This window comes from Cygnus atratus, chromosome 5 (genome assembly GCF_013377495.2).
Source record: "Cygnus atratus isolate AKBS03 ecotype Queensland, Australia chromosome 5, CAtr_DNAZoo_HiC_assembly, whole genome shotgun sequence".
Lineage (NCBI taxonomy): Eukaryota > Metazoa > Chordata > Aves > Anseriformes > Anatidae > Cygnus > Cygnus atratus.
In genome coordinates, this window is record NC_066366.1 from 4,880,926 (window position 1) to 4,904,240 (window position 23,315).

General features: G+C 37.8%; 1 protein-coding gene across 2 annotated transcripts in view; it reads right to left on the bottom strand.

Moving 5' to 3' along the window:
* Positions 1 to 660: 660 nt before the first annotated feature.
* Positions 661 to 23,315, bottom strand: part of ABCC8 (ATP binding cassette subfamily C member 8) — an 80,698-nt gene continuing 58,043 nt past the window's right edge. Inside the window, exons 23-39 of one of the 2 annotated variants that reach the window (XM_035550369.1) lie at positions 21,981 to 22,106; positions 21,171 to 21,270; positions 20,340 to 20,587; positions 19,184 to 19,344; positions 17,987 to 18,056; positions 17,211 to 17,368; positions 15,832 to 15,924; positions 12,124 to 12,226; positions 10,585 to 10,698; positions 9,831 to 9,951; positions 9,545 to 9,675; positions 8,745 to 8,823; positions 7,723 to 7,831; positions 6,205 to 6,308; positions 5,261 to 5,394; positions 3,846 to 3,908; positions 661 to 1,309 (exon numbers count right to left, since the gene is read on the bottom strand). In XM_035550369.1, coding sequence (XP_035406262.1) covers positions 1,172 to 1,309; positions 3,846 to 3,908; positions 5,261 to 5,394; positions 6,205 to 6,308; positions 7,723 to 7,831; positions 8,745 to 8,823; positions 9,545 to 9,675; positions 9,831 to 9,951; positions 10,585 to 10,698; positions 12,124 to 12,226; positions 15,832 to 15,924; positions 17,211 to 17,368; positions 17,987 to 18,056; positions 19,184 to 19,344; positions 20,340 to 20,587; positions 21,171 to 21,270; positions 21,981 to 22,106 — 2,052 coding nt within the window. In that variant the 3' untranslated portion in view covers positions 661 to 1,171. The remainder of the gene's footprint in view (positions 1,310 to 3,845; positions 3,909 to 5,260; positions 5,395 to 6,204; positions 6,309 to 7,722; positions 7,832 to 8,744; positions 8,824 to 9,544; positions 9,676 to 9,830; positions 9,952 to 10,584; positions 10,699 to 12,123; positions 12,227 to 15,831; positions 15,925 to 17,210; positions 17,369 to 17,986; positions 18,057 to 19,183; positions 19,345 to 20,339; positions 20,588 to 21,170; positions 21,271 to 21,980; positions 22,107 to 23,315) is intronic. The other variant, XM_035550370.1, reaches the window with a different exon arrangement.

Genomic DNA, 23,315 nt, shown 5'->3' on the forward strand with positions numbered 1-23,315 from the left:
GGCTAAAGAGAGGAGAAAAAAAAAACACCAGAAAGTACTTTCCCCAAATGCTTTGAGTTCTTCAAATAGGGGAAGGCAAAAAGGGATGTGAAAGAAAATGCTATAAAAAGAATACCAGTAAAAAATTGATTTTTATCTTCCATTGGGTCACTGACATTCTAACTGCTTAGTCATTAATTACTCCTAGAATGATTGCCACAGTTAATTGATTGGACGGGAATAAGTAGTTGTCCAGCTAAATTAGGATAATTTCAGTGCTTAAAAGTTATCTTGAGTATATATGGGTGAGGATCACAGTGAATCTAGAAACAGTGTGACAGTGGGTGAATTATGTGAAATTAGGAGAGAATGAATCGAGTCCCTGTGGCTCTGAGCTACAGTGTAAGGTTTAATATCATTTGTTTACCATATTTGGAAGGATAATTTCTAGATGAATTGTTGTACCTGCAGTGCTTTGGAAATAGTGTGCATTAAATACTGATACCTTATCACAGCCTCCGGCCTCTTCGTTTCCTCACTATGTGGGAGGGAGTCTGGCCCTTGGGCATCAATACATGATTCAGTAGGGGTAGAGGCAAGGCAGCCTAAGAAAGACTAAGGGAATTAGACTGTGATTAATTTCTTAAAGGTATTAAAGAACAGACCAGGAGACACAAGCAGTATCAATAAACTGCAATAAAAAGTTTTATAGATTTTATATTTAGATATTAAAGCTTTACATAGTCATATGATTAAAAGAGATACAGGCTTTCCAGAAATACCTTTGGTATATAATTTCTTTCTGCATTAGTCAATAATAAGCATTATCTACAGCAGGGTTACGATGCATAAAAAATAACATGGTAATAAAATGACAAGAGAGATTTATGAGTTACACAGAAAGTCCATGCTGGCTATGTTTTTGTTTGATGTGTATCCTGTTGTACTTCATCCATGTAGGTTCTGTTAACCATATTTCAGGATTCTTTGGCAGCAAAATAGAAAAGAATAGTAGTATACAAAAGAGGAGAGTACATGGATAATTCATTAATGCTTTAGATGGAGAAATAGCTCATTTTATTAAAAAAGGAAAACCTCAGTTTTATTATGAAATAGTATTTATTTACAGGTATTTTACATTTTTAGAAAATAGGTAATACAATTTTACTTTAAAATGCTTCATTTATTTTTACTACTTATCTGCTTGTACAAAAGAAGCAAATACACTGTCTTCTCGTTCTAGCAGAACCTCAGGCTTGTCGTATTCCAAAATAACCCCTCTCTTCATTACAATAACCAAATCTGCATTCAGGATCGTGTGCACGCGGTGCTGAAAACAAATAAAATGCCAGTTCAGTGTACCTACCAAACACATTCCAGGATAAGACAGCCTTCCAGAAATTAATCTTCCCATCAAGTTTGATTAAGATGACTTTATCCTACGTTACATCCTGATTTACTATGCAAATATTGCAGCCAAATATGAAGATCAAGATCCATGTAGATATTCAAATACCTAAACACATATAATACCTGAGTATGAATGGTCACGTGAGTTTAGGCTAAGGACACCCCCAGTCCAGATGCCTGCTACCAAGCATTGCCACCAGAAGGCAGCCAGGAGGAGTGGGAATAGGGCAAGCTCGTGTGGTACTGCTCTCAAGTACTCTCCCAGTCCCAGAGTGCTTCTAGATCAGGGGTTTTCCTGAGCCTGGTGTGGTTTGTCCATTTGTAAAGCTGAAGGGATGTCTCTCCTACGACCCTGCCCATGTTTCCCCTTGAATTTTCATAAAGATTTTCCGTCCACATTCTTTCCACATAAAAATTTGATTAACTTATTTTATTGGGAAGAAACCTCCCCAATTTCTTCCACAGTGAATACTACAAATAATTCATTTAGTTTTTCTGCAATATCTTTCTCTTTCCTGTGTGTTCCTTTCATGTACTCAACATTAAATGGCCCTATAAACCAATGGGTTTCTTGCTCCTGATGTGTTTAAGGGATTCACTATCATTTTTAATGCCTTCTGGAAGTTGCTTTCATATGCTTTATTTTTCCTCTTTTTTTTTTTTTGGCCTGCCTTATTGTAATTGCTATATACTATTATCTGTTATGTATATACGCTTTTGATCATTTCTGTTTTCTTCATTTGGCTATGAGTTCAGGTTTTGCAAGAATGTCTCCTTGTTTCTAATAGCCTTCTTTATTTGTTTAGCCATACCTGCTTCTTTCTCCCCTTACTCAAGCCTTTCCTAATAAAAAGCACGCATTGGCTCTATGATTTTTGAATAAAATCCTTCAGTAATTTTCATGATCCCCATCATATTATTTTCTTCCTTTTTTCTTTTTTTTTAAATTTACAGCAAGCCTCCTAATTTTTACAGAATTCCACTTTTTAAAGGTGAGTGTAACTGCATTACATTTTTGGTTTGTATTCCTCCTGCAGGGATATTTAATCTCAGAACACTATGGTGCCTGTTACACAATAACTCTTCACCCATAAGGTTCTCAATCTGATTCTGGGCACCCTTAGGATCGAAACAAGTCTTCTATTTCCTTCTGTGGCTTCCTAGCCAGGTGTTCTATAAAATAATCACTGATGGCATTTACAAGTCACATGTCTGCTGCAGTCTTTATGTGACATTTATCCAGACCACAGGCAGGGGGAGGGGACCGAAATGTCACATTCCAGTTGTACTCACTGCCCTTGTCTGACCACAATCAGTGCTGCCATCCTGGTGAAGTAACATAGATGATAACATAGACCCAATACTACTTTTCTTCCTAAGCACAAACAACACATTATGTTTCTACCAAAGAACATTTCAAATACAAACCCACCTTCCATAGACTGCATTTACAATTAGAAGTAAAAACATTGAACAACTTTACTTTTACGATTTTACAAAATGCTGTTTGTTTGAATTGTGTGATTTAAAACTAAGAGAATGAAAGGCTAATAAACAGAACTTCCTCAGCCCATCTCCAAACAAAAAGATACACAAATGCACAATGCAGTGCAACTCAGTATTTTCATGCACAGAAACAAGGAAATTTTGTGCTTATTATTCCTTTGCCTTTCTTGTAAAGACACAATGAATGGATACCATGAGATAAATCAGGTTTTCTGTTAGATATCTGCTAAGTGTAAAGAAAAAGATGCTGTACTATTCTTGACCATACATTTTTGGCATTGTGCTTGATCTTTAAATATTAAGAAGCAAAATTACTGTATTTCAGCTCCCTGAAATGTGTATTTTTACAAAATAGAGGACAGAGATGTATTAGTTCTGACATATTTGTCAAGCCAACTGCTTTGATTCAGGTCAATAAACAATTTTATTTATAAATACTTGAGATCTTTGTGTTATCATTTCAAGAACATGCAAACCTAAATTCAATCACTGTCAACAGGGATGGAGTGGTTTTTAGAAGTCAGTAAAATTCTCCTTCGTTTGTTTAAATACTGAATCAAAATTGCTCTATCCTGTGGCAGAACTAATCACGTGATTTTACTCTTTCTTAGTTAAATCATTATTTTAGCTTGAGAAAACTTATATTTCACAATAGTCAAAGTCGTGTTATATTAGAAATTAGCCTAAAATGGGTGAATGAAAATAGACCACAAACTTGTATGCCTTTGCAGGTAATCAGAATTAGCACCAAGCAACACATTTAAGAAACTGTTGTTATGTATCTAAATAAGAAAGTAGTTTAGAATGGAAAAGAAAGCTTAAACACTGCAATAAAAAAAAAAAAAAGATTAATGGCCAAATTCACAAAGCTCTTAGTGTTGACAAGAATGAACAAATGGGGCCTTTCTGATTCTTGTTTGGATTAGAACGGCAGTAGAGACTATACTTACTGCTATTGTAACCACAGTACGGTCAGCAAATGCAGTCATGACTACCTTCTGGAGGATGTTCTCCTATGAAAAGGAAAACATTTGTTGCTTTTCATAGAACAGAAGTTACACAGTAGGCACACAGATACTCTGAAGAAGCCTTAAATAACCGCTGATTATTACATCCTTTGTTGCAGAAATGAAAAATTAACTCCATGCCAGAACTTAAGTCAGTGGTCTCCAGTTAGCCCTGCTTGCTCCTGCCACCTGCATTCCCTCTGGGCTTCTGTGCCATTGTGCTGTGTGCACATGAACTGCACTACGGCTCCCAAAGCCTCACTATCCTGATCTCAGTTTTAGAGTGTAGTAAAGACAAATTCAGGGTGCTGCCAGGCTGCATGCATGCTGACACCTCTGCAGTATATTCTTCACTCTGCTGGAAACCCAGGCATGTCCCCGCACACTGGGGACTCCTAATACCATGGGGTGGCAGGGATAAGCATGGGAGTGTGCTGATCCTGGCATATTTAACAGTGAAGAAGAATTTATGATAGTTTTAACGTGTAGTTCTCACTCAACCAGTACTCATCCATTCCTGTTTAGGAAACACGTTGTGTACCAGACTGCTTACACACCACTAGCAGAGACACCTTTGTTTGCTATCATCTGTTCTTTAGACACATATCCCAAGGGATGAACTGTATCCTTACTTCATCAAAATTCAAAATGCATTTTAACTGGGCTGTGTACAGTGTAATTCCCAACCGTACTGACATTTACCACACTAACATTTTACAGAATTAAAAATCATAACTGTTTTAATAACTGCCATCCAATTACATTATTCACTCATAGACTACTGTCATCACGAAGAACACTGAAACATTTCTCATAACAACATAACCAAGTAAAAAATCCTAAGAATGTACTGTTCTATTTGGCTAAAATCCAGTCAGTGTGCTATTACCATGTGGTTTAACCTCTGTCTAGCAATTTCAGGCAATTAATGCAATAATCCAGTATGTCTTTGTTTATTTCTTTGACCCTGCTTTCAAGACTTCCAACTTCCTGACTTGTCCTGTCCACCATGCTGGGAAAATTTGTCTGCTTGCCAATTTACCCTTCACTGACCACTGCAGCTGACCTTCCAAAGCTTTGTTTACTTTAGGAAATCAAACTGCCAACAAAAATAACACACTTCATTTTCCTAAAGCAAACAATGCTGTAATAACTTTTAAATTCCCAGAAAAAAAATGATTTAAAAGCACTTTAGACTAGTTTGCAATGATGCACAACTACCTGGACTTATAAACAAGTCTGCAATAAATATGGTATAAGCATGTTACAGCGTAGACAATCATCTTCTCAATTTCTTTTCATATTAACATTTGTCTCCCTCTCAAAGAAAAAAGAAATTGGAAACATTCCAAACTCACCGTTGCCATGTCAATAGATGCTGTGGCTTCATCCATGATGAAGATGCTAGTCTTCCGCACAAAAGCCCTTGCTAAGCAGAACAGCTGTCTTTGGCCCTGGCTAAAATTTTCACCCCCTTCTGTGACTATAGCATCTGGAAAGGATACAGCAAAAACATTATTTGTGAGGTGTGGATGAGAGGAATGGATCAGAGCAGAGCATGTGTCTCACCTTCAGCATAAAGATTTTCAAAGTAACATTCCCTACCCTCTGAAGCTGCTGATGGCCCAATTTTGTCTGCTTGTATCTACTGCTCAAAATAACCAGTACTTCTGCGTCACTATGTTCTTTATACCTATTAGACATCAAAGTAGCTAAGGATGTTTAAGAGCGAGTTTCTCTGAGATGCGTGCAGTCTAGAGCACTGCATCACCGTCCACGGGGCAGCCATCATTTCTTTACTCTCAGGCTTTCTAACTTAGCATTTTAAGGGTCTGTGGTTTTTGGGTTTGTGTGTGTGCATCTTTATTGTCAAGTTTTTGCTTGCTTTTGCATAACCAAATAATTCACACCTTTAAACTTTCATTCCCCCTTTGAATTCTTCTCTACGCAATGGAATATTGTAAAATGCAAAATAACATATTCTAGATAACACCTGACTTGTTGACATCTTATCTGAATGCACAAGACGCATGAGCCATAATACTTCATAACAAAGACATACTGAAATAAAAACATTTTACCATTAATTTGAAATAGAAACAGGATTCTGCCCCACAGGTGCAGTTGGTAAGGGAATTAGATGGATCTAGCATCTTTGCCTGCAGGCAAGCACTTTTTGTCACCTTCCAGAAACCTCAGAAGGTTTCCCTACAGCAACTGCCTTTTTAATAGATAGGCAGTGTGAAAGGCTGTTCTGTTGTAAACAGTGGATGCAATCTTCGCAAGAAGGAAGTCTTATTACCTAGGCCCCCAGGTAGCGCTTTCACCACATGCTTGAGCTGTGCTATTTCCAGTGCTTCCCACAGCATGCTGTCAGTGCACTTCTTCTCCGGGTCCAAGTTAAACCTACAGTTAGATGCAATTCAAGAACATTACTTAGTATCAACTTCTGCAATGTATTTCTTCTTTTGGTGTGCCCAGAAACAAACCCACAAATAACTGGAATCATATGCTAAAGACCTGCCATCTCTTACTGGTATAAATCCACTGAATTCAGCAGACTTGGTCAGCAGTTAACATCTCTCATTCTGCCATCTCTCCTTTTAAATCCAGTATGTTCCTTTGTCCCTTAGTGATAAGGAAGTGCTAAAAAGAACAATTAAGCCTCATAATGATTTATGAAATGCAAGTCTTCACTACAACTGAACAGATCTTGGATTTATGAACAGATGAGTGTTATTTTTGCTTACTGGGGCCCCAAATTGATAGTGACAAATGTGAATGTCAGATCATATTAATATACAGAATGATAATCAGAAATAAAAGATTCAGTGATATGGGACACTTTGTTTTTCTGTTTACTGCTACTGTATGTGCTCTGAGTAACCAATGATGGCCCTGAAATAAATTTTTGAATAGGTAAATTATTAAAACAAAGGTATACAGTCACCTTGTCATCTGACATAAATGAATCATGCTTTATTCAGGGAAGTTCAGGAGATAATCTTGGGATCTGTATTAGTCTCAAGTCAGCAAACTGCAGAAACCTCTATCATTTTCAGTGAACTCTAATGACTTTTCTTGTAGAAAATATAACTGCAGGTGATGCTACTCTGTACTGAGGATTATACTGTTCCTTTCTAAGGTGAATGACACTGAGATAGGGAGTGACATTTATTGGAAACCATGGTGTTTTTTTCCACTGTTTTTACTGCATCATCTTCTCAAAGAAGAAGGAAGAGGTGGAAAAAAAAAGCAAAGCATAAACAAGGCGTTTGATCTCGTAGATGAAAGAATATCTCAAAGACTGGAAAAGCAACAGAGGATAGAGGCTCCAAGACAAAACACCCTAGAAGTCCTGCAGTACTTCTCATATAGTTCTGCTGCTTCCCCTTTTTCTACTTTTTATTTAATTATTTTTTTTTTAAGTCTGCATTTTCTCCATCTCATTTTTTAAGGCAGACAGAAGCAAAAACACATAGGAGAAAAAAGGTTTCAGTAAGTGCAGAGCGGTTATGGGTGTTTGATGGTGTGTTTGTTAGTGGGCTAAACTGACGACTCAATCCTGAAGCAGTAGTTATGCTCCCTAGTTCCCAGGCATGGGCTGCCTTCTGCTGACAGTGTGCTGCCCAGGCTCAGGCACTGGGAAGGTGCACTCTGGTAGCAGCAGGTAAAAAGCACAGACAGAAAGCAGCGGTCCTGCCTACTCCAACTGAGGCGACCAAAACTGAACAGTTTGCTGTCAGCGGTTTTGTAGAAGTCATTACATGGGACAATGCAGATAGTCACTATTTTTTTATTGCTAGGGCTCAGTGCTTACCGGATTGTTCCACTGAATAAAATAGGATCTTGGAGAATGATTGACAGCCTGGATCTCAACGTCTGTAAGGGGAGCTTAGCGATATCTATACCATCAATGATAATTCTTCCTATTCAAAAGAAAATGGAGAGTCTGCTGGACTGTTTATCATGCCACACAGCTGCTGGCAAAGACATGGCTCACTTTCAGCTTGCAATACATTACAGCAGGAACAGGCCTTGAATTGCATATCCCTTCATTCACTAATGAAACAAGTTTTGGTTAAGCAGCATGCACAATTCTCTTAAGACTAAGACTCAGCTGTGAAGAATGTGAGGTAGACCTGTACTATTTTAAGGAATGGTTAGACACACTACTTATCTGCTTGACCATTAATAAAAATGTAGCAAACAACAAGGTAAGACTTCACTTCAATTAAGGACTTGTTACCAAGGGAAATGGTCATTTCAGAAAGCCGAATTACTATTGAGCACTTTGAAATTTTATCTTCAAGTACAACAACTGTCTGGCTTCATGTAAGGGCCCTGTAGGCAATGTGACTGGGAAACTGAGGCTAGGATTCTTAAGATGCACAGGAAGACACCCTCTGAGGCACATGGCCATGGCACACACAGCAGCAAATATGGCAGGAAATTCCAGGGCAGCAGGCCAAGCTGCAATCCCCAGTGGAGGAGTCTTCCAGACCCAGTGAATCCTCTCTATGCCTGGTGTTCAGATCCTTGCTTATACTTGAACACTTTTCTCCTTTTATGCTTTGCTCCTACTGCTGTGATTTAGCAGCACAAAAGGCTGTCTTCTGTCACTCCTGAACTCTTGCTTCTGTTATGTAGAGTGAGAATTTTTATTGATCCAGCTAGTCAATGGCACAGCTGTTAGATGACAGATGACACCATACTTAAATGAGGCCAGAGAGTGTATCTCAGATTCAAAAAGTGCACTTCAAAGCTGCTGCTATTCGGGAAAGGAATATCAACGCAGCTTCAGGAACTAAGCTTGACCAACACAAAAAAGTGTAATCTTACCCTCAAACGTGTCAACCATTCTGAAAAATGCAAGAGAGAAGGAAGATTTTCCACTGCCTGTTCGGCCGCAGATCCCAATCTGTGACACAGAAAGAAGATGAACATCAAGTGAGTGGAAATGGACAGTGTCTATATTCGACATTTAAGATGGAGATACTATTCCAATCTACATGATCATCACGTACTCCTGACAGTTCAGTCAAACTGTACTGGCCATAACAGCATCCCTAATTACAGTCTTTGTCTTTAAAGGTCTGAGCATTTAGGGATAAATCAAGGCCAGTCCTATGTACAGAAACAAGTGGAGAGTGACACAGAGGAGCAGAAGGAGGGCTGACCAGTGCTGCCAGCAAAGCTTAGGATCTGGAGGTGGCCTTGTTGAGCAGGAAGGACGCAGGCAAACAGGATTAAGGAGGAGAAAAACAACTGAGAGAAAAGAGACACAACCAGGCAGAAGAGCAACGATGGGAATAACTGCAGGGGGAGCCACATGGGAATGATGGAAAATAGATCCAACACAATAAGGGGTCATTGTCACTTCTTTCATCACTGTGTGCTGACAGCAGTGCACTGGGATACTGATAAGCAGTGTGTAGTTCTAACTTCTCACTGTAATATACTCCTAAGCACAACAAACTAAAAAACCCACAGATCTCTCTCCAGTGCACTACATTCTTTTAGAGAAAAAAAATCTGTAATTCAGTCATTAAAACATACTTTTTTTTTTTTTCTTTTCCAAGTCTGTGGTTTCTATGATATACTAGTCTAAAAAGCTTTTCAAAATCAATTCAGTTATTTACCTTTTGTCCTGGAGAAATGTGGGCATTGACATGCTTTAGCACTGGCTTTAAGTTGCTGTCATATCGGACACTGAGGTTCTGGATTTGGATCTCGCCTCTGTCTGGCCAGTTCTGGGGAATCTGTGAGGAAGCTGTACCAGGAGCATAGGGGAACAAATACAACCACCCTCTCATGATGAATTCATCATCTCATTAAGTGATTTACTGAGTTATTCATGGTAATACACTGCAAAATCATTAGTATTTCAGCAAGCTCTTTCTGCATGCTGCACAAAACTGCACTTACAAAGGAGCCCTTCATAATTTTCAGCTTCTGTTTTGAGAAGGCCATGGATTCTTTTCACTGCACCCAGCTGGATCTCCATATCAGCCAGGTTACGAACCATCCAATTCAGATAGTTAGACACCTGATATAAAGCAAACAAACTCCTAAATTCCAGATTTTTAGCAGTTTGCATCATTCGACCAGCATGCACCTTATATTCCTGAACACTTGTTGAGCCTTAGTAAGCTGAAGTTGTGAATGAACTTCACGGTACACATCAACAGGGTGACAACAATGACTTCAGGTTACATTTCCTGACTGCAGAGCACAGAGAGATTGATACTATGGAGATCTACACCAACAGCAAACAGGAAAGAAAACAGTAAAGACAAGTGGAAAGACATCATTTGGTAACTAAAAAGGTTTGACAGTCTGGAATGATGTATTTGCTCATAATTACGATTGATGCACTGAAACAATATTATTATTCACAATGGAAGACATTATAAAAATATGATGCAACTTGGCAATATTTGATTGACATAGTTGAACTACTGCTTCTGTGAATACTTCATCCTTCATCTAGAAAATGAAAAACAGTACTCTCAAATATGTCAACCACTGAATAGAAATTGAAGTTAACACTTGGTTTCAGTGATGTTACAGTACTGATGGATATATATAGAGACACCTTTGATCTTCTTGTTCATCTTTGCACCCTGAAGAATTACAAAAAAATGTTTGGGAGAGACAAGAAGGGTCCCAATATTCTTACCATAAGAGCATAGGTTAGTCCCAAGCCTACAAGTCCTGAAGAGAGTTTTCTATACAGGCAACTGGTAATAGAAGTGACAGCTGCTATGAGTACCACACATGCTCCAATGTACTCCTGAAGGAATATGAATAAGCTCCATCACTGTAAGTCTACAAATGACTAACATGTTCTCATAACTTTGCATACCAAAAACCAAACCCATTGCACAGTTTGAAAATAGAGGCAGAAGACACCACATAACTCCTCTGACCCTGCCCGTGAATCCATTCGCATTGCCTTTAGCATAGCTGTGCTGTTTGGGAATGCTTTTGTACACAGGAGTTGCACCAGCACTCCTGATCTTCTGGAAAAGTCAACACAGGTATCTTAAGTATGTCATGGAGAAGGCTGAAACGATGCAGTTGTTACCTGTGGTAGGTGAGAGAAATGCTCACATGATCCTCTGTGAGCACAGCCTCTCCATGGCTGATGACAAACTGCTGGGAGGCACGGCAGTTGCTTCTGGGTGGCTACCATCACATTTGTTCAGACAAGCTGTTCTTGCACAGCACGTAACTATTAGTTGGATTGTGTCTACTCAGGATGGACTTTTGTCACTTTAATTAAAATCATTAGTGATTTGACTTCTCAAAGACAAGACTTTGAGTAGAACTATGTAACAGACTAGAAAATGAACTTTTTTGGAGGGAAGTTGTTATTTTTCTATGTTTGTACTGTTTCGTGACACAGGTATTAGAGACAGAATTTGAGACTTCAGATCATCTATGACTGAACATGTAAGACTAGTAAAATCTTATTATACTCACTAGCAGAATTTAAGTAGCAAAAGACATCAGCTAACATGGAGTCCAAAATGGAGGTAGAGAAACACAAAATATGACTTACACTGAGAGCACATAAAGAGCCCACATTACCATTAGCAGCAATACTGCACCTGTATCTATCAAAGCCTGGTACAAACATCATCATCTACAAGATAAAACTCCTTGACTGAACTTCAAAGAATTATTTTTAATAAATATTTTTTATGCCAGTCCACTTTACCAAGCACTCTGAGGAAATGAGCAACTGAGTATGTTTAGCATTCTTCAGATGACCCAAAACAGGCAAAAACCTGTCTGCATCCTTCTGCTTATTAAGAGAGCTTCTGGGATGTTGAAATGTTCCTGGGGGACTGACAACGCAAAGGCCTGCAGTGGCTAACAGTCTCACAAATGCATTCTGGCTGGCAACACAGCCAGAGCAACTCTCTGATCACTCTTCCATACACAAAGGAAGAAATATGACCTTTAAGAATTATTCCTGTCTTGGAGAAACAGCTGCAGGCTACAGGAAAAATTCATACTCCATTCAGTTTTCTGGATGGTTTGGGCACATGTTCAGTGCAGATATCTATCTATCTATGTATCTATCTATATATCTATCTATTTATCTATGGCAAAGAACACAGACAAGGCTGGATAACTGTGGGTGCTTCATCAGATTGCTTGGAATGAAGTTAAATCAATTCATTGCGTATACAAAAAAAAAAGTACTTGCCATGCGAACTTCTAGCCATCGATTAGCAGCTGTAAGGAAAAGGGAAGCAATGTTGTTGGAATCTGTGTATTCAAGAAGCTTTTGTCGAAATTTAGCTTCATACCTTAAAGAAGAAAAAAAAAAACAAAAAAACCCAGAAAACAGTCAGGCCTTAGAATATTGTTAAAACAGTAAGTAATATTTAATTCTGGGGGACCTGTGTTCATGGGGAGTTTGACACAGGTTTAAGTCAGCCTGTCAGTAGTTCAGAGTGACATCACTCATAGATTTGTATTAGACACATGTAAACTGTAGTGTCCTCAGGAGTAAACGGATGTTATTGCACTGATGAAACTCTGTGTAGGACTTCTGATTCACAGGGGGCAGTTTCTAACTGCCTTTTACTACATACTAACTGTGAGAAAGACAAATCTGAGATTAAAAACAAAACAAAACAAAAAAACAAGAGAAACAACACATGCATGTACTTGTGAAAAGAAGTATTAGCACATGCAGAATGTAGTTCATCTTCTCAGTTTATCATATAAGCTAAGGTTTTAAAATTTATATTACTGTAGCGCCTAGAAAATGTAACCATTTTAAAAGCATAAACTCAAAGTACCTCTGGTAATGGTAGCCCTAGTGTTAATTACATGTTTGTCCTTATTACTAATGACTGGAGCACTTTGGAAAACAAAAGGCCAAGCATACGGTGCAACAAAAAGTAACAGAGTGGAAAGAACCATTTTTTTCCTCACAAATGAGCTAGCCAAAAAATACAAAATAAGATTAATGGTAAAAAGTTCTGTTTACAGTTTATTATAGAGGATCTGCACCCACTTATACTCATGAGAAAAACTGCATGAATGAATTCTGCCTTGAACATAACAGATAAGGAAAGTGATTCCCAGCTACATGTATTTAAACTGAGATCTTGGCAGGCACACAAGTCAACCAGTCACTCCTTTAGCTGGGCCTATTTATTTGTACAGGTGTAAATTAATGTGATGTTAATAAAGCGTGTCAATAATTACGCCTAATAATAAAGGAGGAGGGTGGCACAAAAACCTTTTTCAGGGTAGTAACAGAAGCTTGAAGGCCTGAAGATCTAATTTATGCACCCAGAAGCTTGCCTTTTTCCCCCTCTATTACATTAGAAAATTTAAAAGAACTTGCTAACCTCTCTATAAACTTTGCCCTACTTACATCCTTTGATATTGTGGTTGCAGCAAGCAGTACTTATTTATAAACTCAGCTCCCTGTATACTGGTATGAAAGAAAGATATGACAATGTTTTAATATGAACTACATGTCTTAGAGATGCTTTCAGATTCGTCCACTACAAAGTATCTTAATCCTTCTTTTGAGTACAGTATAATAAAGTTCCGACATAAATCATTTATGCTTTTCAGAAAAGGAAGTGTGACTTTGTGGAAATAATTTAACTGTTGACAACTTAGTTATGTGCCAAGACATAATAGACATGTCTGCTGTATGCAACAGAAAATGGTTCTGAGAAGCCAGGGCTGGCTCCGACCATGTTGGTGTGTTTGCATGGCGTAGAATGGTCGCTCCTGAAAGTGAGCACTAGCATCACCCAGTGCAGAGCTAGTGATCCCTGCCTTTCCTCAGGACTAATTATTCTCGGCGCCCTACCATATAGAAATGGCTGTACTGCTTCCAGAAGTCATTCAGTCACATTTAACTTTGGCATCTCCACACCATGAGACGTTATGTGATGTAGGTATGCCTTAAAAGATGCGAGGTATGCATTACGAGTCAGTCATGAGCATGCACGTGGAAAGGCAGTGCAGACAAAGTTACCACTGTTGGTGGGGTACTGCAGAAATACCAGAATTTCTCTTCAGAAAATGTCCCCAGATTACCAGTCTCTCAGAATACAACCCAGTCTTTGAAGAACATTCACCTCTACGTTTATCAATTACTTGGCACCAACCAATACTTTCTGAAGTGCCACAGAGCACCTGCAAACTATAAATTAGGCCTGGGCATCTGCGTGAGGTGTATTTATAGCTGCAGCAGTAGCTGTCTTTCTGACCTCCCTCTGGATTTTTTTGTACATTTCTTCCCTTATGCATTCTGAGTAAGTGCAGGATGGAGAATTGCCAGAGTAAGGACACTTCAGGAACAACTGGCACCTCCTAACTATATGACTAGATTCCTGAATTAGTGTTATTTTTAGGGATGCTCAAGCTAGCAAGTCTGAACTCCACTCCTGCTAATATGTTAGGCAGCTCAAAAGCTTCACAGTCCTAAAAATAGCTAGGTAACCAGCTGATGCAGGAGGCTGGCAGGCAGATGGAATACAGAACCTACTGAAAGCACGTAGCTGTTTGGGTCAGAGACGCATCACTTAGTGCAGGGATTAAGAAAAAAGAGGCACTAAATACAATTCTTTGACAGAGGAATTCATCTTAAGATGACGGGAAGAATCAAGAGGGAATGGTCCAAATGGCTGAAAATATTAGCTAGATAGCATTAAATATAACTTATTATATTAACAATTGAAAATATACAGCCATAATACCCTAAAGATCCTTTTGATAAAGTAAAAGCTTATATGGGTAAATGAGAAAAGCAACAATTAAAATATAAATTAAGTATTTTTAAAAGTGAACATAGACATAGCTACAAACTAGAGAATAATGTTGGCACTTAAGTTAAATATATAATAACAGCAATTAAAAATGGAAATTTGCTGTTCTACCACTCTTTAGGCAGCTATCTTCAGCCAAAAAGAAACAAGATTTTACACTGGTTATTCTTTTATTGAGCTCCTGATATCCCAGTTAGAATTGTTTAAGAATAGTATAATTTTGTGCATTACTTCTGTTATAAAATTAGATCTACAGGTTAAGAAGAATAAATATTTCTGTTTCACAGATAGAATAGTAACAGTATTAACTTGCAAAAGGTGTATACATCTAGATGAGATGGGTGTGGAAGACAGTTGACTGCATTTGAGTCAACTGGAAAAGACAAGAATAGCACTAGTGCAAAGAAAGCATCTGGTTAGCTCAGCAGTGGTAACTCTACTATTGTCAGTGTGACTGCCATTTTTGTAACACAGATACACAACCCAGGCATGTCATCAGGTATTCATAGGCTGCTCCTGTGATCTTATGCAGACAGAAAAATGAATCAAAACAGGTGATAGAAGACTGTGTCTCCAAGTCACATATTTTCAAAACCAATATAAACAACCACATTTTCAGCTAGCAACCTGGAAAATAACTTAAGGTGTGACTGTAGCTTCTGAAGTTGCTAGCATGCACAGTTTATCTTACCAGGACATCGAACCATACACAAATTATTCTGGCACAACACATTACTGCATATTAGTTGTTCCATGGAAACTGTCCAAACACAAAGTCTGCCACACTGCATGCTGCGGTAATTGCAAGCCAATTTAGCTTTTTAAATCACATTTGCCCAAAAAGATTTTTTCAGGCTGCGTGCGACTGTGTGGAGATTTACTGCAGGGCAGCTGACACACATTAGGGTTTTTTTCTACAGTAACTCCTTTACATGCAAAATGCTTAGTGGTAAAGGTCCTTAGCGTCTCACAGTTTCCATTACCAGTGCTTTTGGGACTGTGGATTTCCAGGTGATCCAAATGACAGATTCTTTTATCTACACACTTGCAGAACAGAATCAGAGATGGATATTCAAAAGTGAGGTGATAAATGTTTTCTTATAAAACTATACCTGAAGGCTCGGATGGTGGTCAGACCTTCAACAGTCTCTGAAAAATGGGAAAGTAGTGGTAGCTGAGTGCTGTCATCCAGCTGCTGCAGATCCCTGGAAAGGGTTATGAAAAGAATTTTGTAAAAATCAGTTTTGTTGTGCAGTTATTCTCCTGAAGCAGTTTCAGAAAGTGAAAGGTAACAACATCAACACAAGAATTACATATGTAACATTCAGATGCCTTGAAAGTGCTACCGGTCTCTGAGCAGGAAATGAAGTCTCCAGGAGGACTTTTCTGTTTAAATTTTAGTGCACATGACCCTGGAGTTCTTAACAGGTCTCCTCCTTCACCGCCTTCCCTTGTTTCTCCTATATTACTATGTCTTACATTCAATTGTTTATTCATTTAAACACAATTCTCATTCTATACTGAATATGAATTTAATGGGACAGCTCCATTTAAGAAGAAGGCAGAATGCAAATTCCTCTCTGTTCCTTCTCTGTCCTCAAATGACAGCACAACTTCATACTGAGCTAACAACAGAATTGATACACTCAGTAAATAAGAACCTGCACTGATCTTGCTTCTCACTTTCATGTTTTGTCATCGAATCACTGGAAGCACATGTTGGGTGAAATTCTATGTGGTCTCAAGTCCTTCCAGCAGCAAGTAGAATTGGTTGCAAAGACTCCCTCTTGATCCATGCATAGATGAAGGAAAAAATGCAGTGTTGCTGCAAAGGCTTGTTGAGCACTACCGTGCGGGAAGTAGCACAACCATAGGAGGAGAAAATCACAGATACGTCAGAAATTTTTCAACTTGTTAAAATCTCAAAGACTCCAAGAACAAGTGAGGATGTTCCTGCATGCAGGAGCCACCAGGAACCATGGGCAGCACTACTAGCAGGGTAATGTAATGCTCCATTCTTCAGCCTCTCTCCCTGGCTCTATAGACCTCCATTTCCACTTGGATGGGCAGGTGGAACACCATGTTCTCTGCTCTGTCACCACGTTTCCTTGGACATGTCCATCATGCAGCCCTTGGGGAGGACAGAATCTGTTGTATTTTTTGTTTTGTTATTTTTTGTTTGTTTGTTTATTTTGTGTTCCATGAAATCTAAGAAACTTTGATCATGGACAAAGACCCTGCTCCTGCCTACCAGAAGTTTTGCTCGAAGAGCTGCAGACAGAAGGCACTTGTAAAATGACACATTTTCACTGCAGACAGAAGGCACTTGTAAAATGACACATTTTCACTACAGTGGATTTGGCTTGCTTTCAGACAGGGCCATGTCTTTGACAGGACCAAATGTAAAAATAAAGTTCCTTAGCACTGCAATTCTGCAACTGTGCATTGCAGACGTTTCAATTTCCAGAAGGACAATGGTCTATGTTCTTACCGTGATGCGACTCGGAAGTACTTCTGTATGAAGTAACACATGATTGCAAGGGGAACCAGGGCAATGAGAAACATCGGTGTGACGTATGAAATTACAGCAAGAGCAGATACACACAGCAAAGTGGAGCGACTCAAGCACTCCAGGGTAGCAGGGATATGCTAGATAGATAAAAAAGCACACAGGTTCAGAGAAATAAACACATAACATATCAACTAAAAGATAACATTATTTCATATACTGGTCTCCTAATAACACAAGGAAAAAAAAAGAAGGATCTGAAACACTAAACCTACAGGTCTGCTTTTGAATTGACTGCTGGGTTTGGGAGAGCAGTGCAGTCTGGGGTAAATACGGGCAATTAGAATTTTAGTCATTAATATTTCAGGCCTTTTTCTCATTTCATTTTCTCGTATGTCTCAAATTAATATGTTTACCCACTCATTAAAAAAGTAGAGTAGATGCTCTTAATTTGGGGATATTAATATTGATCTACTTTCTCTTCCCTTTTCACTAAGATGGAAAAAAATTAAGCAAGGCCCCTGCAGGGCATCTTAATCAAATAAGTGTTTTTTCCACTTATTAAATTCCACTTATGTGCATTTAAAGATGAGGAATTCATCCTGAACCTAGAATGTTGTGATACAAATTGATATAATATTAAAAATTACAGATCATCAGTAAACTTCACCTAAATAACAGTATAAGAAATGAAAATCCAATCTTTCCAACTGAGAAAAATAAGATAGCTTGGGAGCTTGAATTTATTTATTCAGTACCTGGTCAATGGTGTTGCAATCAGCTGAAAATCTGTTGAGTATACTTCCCAGAGGTGTTGTTTCAAAAAACCTGAAATGAGAAAATGAATGGGAAAGGTTACAATACTTATATGAGAATATTTTTTCTCTTTCTTTTCAGCTAGGCACTGTGCCACAGACACAATCAACAACCACAGTAAAGTTACTTATTTTTCGATGTTAACCATGGGTTTCCAATAAAACGGCAGTCTTGACTGTACCCCAACAACAGCAAACATCTCCTCAGCTCCCTTTACTGCCTAAGAGCTGTAATCATGTGATTTGCATAGAACAGAATACTTCCAGATTTGCAATCTGAAATCTCTTCAGTTCATGAAAAGCACAAGCAAAATTCAATCGCAAGTCTTGCATTTTTCTGGGAACAGAAATGCATAAGAACAACTCCTGGCATAATACATTAAAAGGCCTTTCCTTTACGTTTGCATATGCAAAATACAAACTTCATTATTGCTTTATTGTTAACTGTCCAATAGCTTATGCTGAATCTGAAGTTTGAAAAAAAAAAAAGTTTTTTACAAAAGCAATGAAGTTCTCCATATTTATACTTCCTTCATGAATTCTGGGTCAAATATCGGTAACTTAAAAATAAGAAGGTCTTTTTCCTAATGTTCAGTAACAGTTGCAAGTTTGAATCAAGCTAAAACTTTAATGTGACAGCATTAGAAATAAAACTTATGCAGGACAACAAAGGCCTTTACTGCTATCTGTGCAATCCCAGTATACACTATTGATGCCTGTGATGACACTTGTCTAGGCTCATTATCTTTCATGGGCTTGCACAATCATTGCCTGACAGTAAATATTTCCAGTGATTAAGATTATGAAGCACACTCTGTATGAACTGCACAACATATTCATCAATAATTGTGTTTTCTCCTTAATTAAAAACAGCAAAGAGAAATGAAAGATGCTAGGAAGTTAGTATCTGAAGTCACAGTCAGATGGGAGAGGCACTTGACTTATTGTCCAGGAACTTGAGCAGCCTGGGTACCGTTTTCAAAAACTGCTCCGTAGTTTGGTACCTGGTGATTATCAATGATGCATTATAACATGTGATTCAGAGTCGCTTCATACTAAAAATGGTGCTTAGAAAGACTGCCTTGAACTAAGGAATACAGAATGTCTACAATACAGTCTGTATTATAATCAGAGGAATACCTCATTGGTGCCAAAATTATCTTATTTAGTAAAGAAGAGTGCAGCTTTTTGGTGACTTTCAAGCCAGTCCACTCCACTGCTATGGATGTGACAAGACATAATACAATTCCAAGACAACAGAGAACGCTGAAAATTTTTGAATATGGAGAATGGTCGAAAATCTAAGAAACAAAGAAAGAACAACCAATTATTCATTGTAAATTATGCTTAAAAATTACTGTAAAAACACAAATGCAGGACTGAAAAATAATGTGAGCAGTAAATCCTTTTTCCTTCCCCAAATCCTCCCTAAATTAAATTGCCAATGATTTTCAACCTTGTTAAACCACAATTTGTTAATCCTTCAGAGAGAGGAGCGTTTGAATGAAAAATAAGAGAGAAATTAGAAGTTTAAAATCACAGAATACTATAAAAAATATTAATATTTTTTGGTAATTTCATCTGAAGGAACAAAACACATCTTTGAAGCATTTATTACAGCTTGGGGGTTGGGTCTCATCTTTGAATGAGAATAGAATACAATAGCTTTTATTTTGAAATATTAATTTCATATTCAAACCAAGCATCAATAAAACATCTTTTAGAGATGATAAAAACGATTCCAGTGAAATCAAACAAAAACCTCCAAACATTCCTGTAGATTATTGGAGGCACTAATTTCCTGTAAACAAAGCAATCCCAGTTCTAATAAAATCCCTCTGCTATTACTTTGTACATACAGAGTACCCTGCTAGGTAACACCGGAGTCAGTTCCATGTGAAATTCACACAAAGAACAACCAAAATAGCATGCTCATCATAAAAATCTGGTTTACCATATATTCCAAAACTTGAATGCCCTACTGCAGTGAGAATGCTGCAGTACAGGAGAAAGATAAAAGAGCTGCAATATCAAAATCACTTTAGAGTCCAAGGTCTAGGCATATCAGTCAAATGATGAAAACATAGGAGAACAGAACAACAATGAACAAAACTTAATTGTTAGCTTTATTGCACTGTGTTCCCAAACATGCATTAACCTTCAAAATGGTTTTGAGTAATAAAGCCACTCCAGTGTGGAATATAGCATGTTGCATACAAACCTTGGAGTAGATTCTGGCAGTGGGAGATTACCACTGGTTAAGTCACAGGAGAAAGGTGAACGAGACTTTACATACCGCACACTGAGAGCAGTTTTTCATCTCTACCTCCGTTTTCTCAGAAATGGCCTCTGAGGTCCATCGCGCCAGGCAGTAGTCAATGGCCACCATCACTGTGTGCTTCAGCAGCTGGGACAGAACCAGCAGTGGCAGAAGGAGGATTCCCGCCGCGCTGAGGTATTTTCCACAGGCTCTCCAGGGCATCTTTGCTCTCTGATGAAGCACAGAAGACAGGTTGTCTTCATCATCACTTTCTGTTACTTCTTCTGCAACATGCAGGAAAAAAAAAGTACAACCTCACTGATTTACTTTTACAGACTTTTCATAGGAACTGGCAAGTGGCAGCTACAAAAGATGAGTTATAATAAAAGATAAAGAATGGCTTAAAATGAAATTATTTACTCAGGCAAACACATATGACTTTGCTAAAGTTAGTAGTAATACATGGTAACGACACAAAAAAAATGTTTTGTCAGTTTAAAAGTGTTGACTTGATTAAAGAAATGCATTTTTTTTTCTAGGTAAAACCTTAAACAAGTGTGCTTAGCTACTGATAGGTTTGAAGCTCACCCAGCATACCAACATAAATTATTCAACGTTAATTCATCTCTTGTTACCAAATTGTGTTCAAGTATAATAAAAAACCCTCAGAAGTTTGACGGAAGCTATGACTTCTGAATGTTCAAAACATTGTAGTCTAGATGTAAACTCAATGGATACAGCACTCTTACAAATCATGACCCACCTAAAAAACAATTCTCTTGCCAGTTTACAAGTTGTTAATTCATTCTAATATAATTTAAGTGTAAAACAGTAATGTAGTGGTACTGGGCCTAAATGGCCTTTTACCTTCATCTTCTTCATCATCTTTCAGCAGAGCTTCACGGGAATACATAGTCCTCCGGAGATTTGTTCTTTCCAGAACAGTTTTTGTTTCAATTATAGTCTCCTAAAAAAGGAAGGGTTAGTGTGCTTTCAACCAGAGAATTAATCAAAAAATTACTAACTGTGAAAAAGCTTGTTTTCAGTCAGAACATCAGTTAAAGATAAAATTAGTGGGAATCTTACAGAAGGCAGTCATAAGTGACTGATATCTTACCACCATGTAAAACCAAAGGGCATAAATTATATAACTGACATTAATTTCAGGTTGTCAGTCCCAGCACTCTCAGAGTCTTGGGTTCCTAACTTGGACAGATATCCCTGCATTAAAAGAACTAAGATGAACATCTTGTTAATTTTCTGTTGTAGTATTAAAGAGATTTGGGATTTGGAGAGCCTGTTACACGTACATCTGGAAAAATTTCACCTAGTGACGTGAGTAAATTCAAGTGTATTTTATAGAAACGGTTGTCAGTATCGCACATTACCAATGCTTTTCCCCTAAAATGGCCCAATTTAATATTCCTTAGACTGGAATATTTTGATAGGACTTCACTATAAGAATAGGCCAGAGTCAACAATATCAATGAAGTGTGAGAAGTCCAGATGCAGGAATTTTCTCTTAATAAATAAAAGATAAAGAAAATGGTAACAGTATAGTACATTCATACTAAGTTAGAAATCACACACAGAATGTCAATCCTGGCTAATATTTTCAACCTAAAAAAAAACTGTTACATTTTTTCACAAATGTTAATTGCCTAGCCCATCAAAAACCTTCTCCAGCTCTTGGTCTTGTCGATTCATTAGCGTCTTCCAGTGTTCAAAAAGCTCAGTCTCAGATTTCTGAATGTCCTTGAGTGTTCCTTCTCTCTGGATGTTTCCATCCTTCATTGCAATTATCTAAAAAGTTAAAAACAGAAGTTGTGGAGTCACGTATATCTCTATTTATTTTAAGGATATGTTGTGCGTGGACAGAATTTCTCTTTTATAAGACTATTTATATGAACAAATTAGTCTTTTGAAAACAGATAGTTATCATTCAACTTTATCCCTTTTACCTGAGGTTCTGCAAAACCAGAAGCTTCCTGCGCTCCAGACTTTCTGAAAGGAAGGTTGCTTTTAAGTAAGAAAAAAGAAGAATGGTGTCCTCTTCAGCAGACAGGAGAATGCATTACTCTTTCTAAATACAAGTCATTAGCAAGATAAGATTTTAGAGTTCTCTTACCTCCTAAAAGGAAAAGGCTTTTAGCAACACACTGTGTGCAATAAATTTTGCCCTCGTTCAGGCAATTAGATATGAGCGTGCTGGCTCCACCGTCTGTTTGATATCATGGACTTGATAAGGAAAAGCTAGGGATTTTGAATCCCTAAAGCTTTTAAAAGCATAAATGGTAGACACAGTCTGAAAAAAAATAATTATATATGCAAGACAAAGTCTGAAGGGTGTGGTTTCCAGGTTTATATCAGTGCAACCACATTATACACATAATGTAACTAACAACTTTAGATCTGACAAGCAGAATTGGAAAATGAGGCGTGTGGATTGTAAACTCATGTGACATCATTAGAAAATGTTTAATACAGTGTTTATTTTTCTCTCTCCCTGGAAACTCAGAAATTTCAATGGAAGAAAAAAAAAGGAAATATATTCCATTTATTGCTGAGAATTTGCACCAGAGGAAAGGAAGAAAAGCAAATGGATCTTTTTGTGGTCTGTTTATTCAGGAAACCCCCAATTGAATAGGACCCTAAACTCTTCTGAGGATGTTGCTATAAAGCTTTAGGAAGGCCGTCACACATACTTCAGATCATATTTTTATTTAAGATTCCTTAAAATAAAACAGAATAAATTATTCCTGCTGCACCACATTGCGTAAAACTTTCTAAGGCTTAATAAGACCTTTGCTTCGGAAAAAAAACACTGAACTCTCTCTTAATAAGCTATTATATTTATAATCTATTAATTATAAACTTAATTAATGCAAACTCTTCCTATCCTACAAGCTGTTTGGAACAGTTTATTTCATAACACATTACTGAAACCCAGTTAGAAGATACTAACAACATTCTCATTGAGTATCTCATATAACAAGAGCACCTAGAAATAAA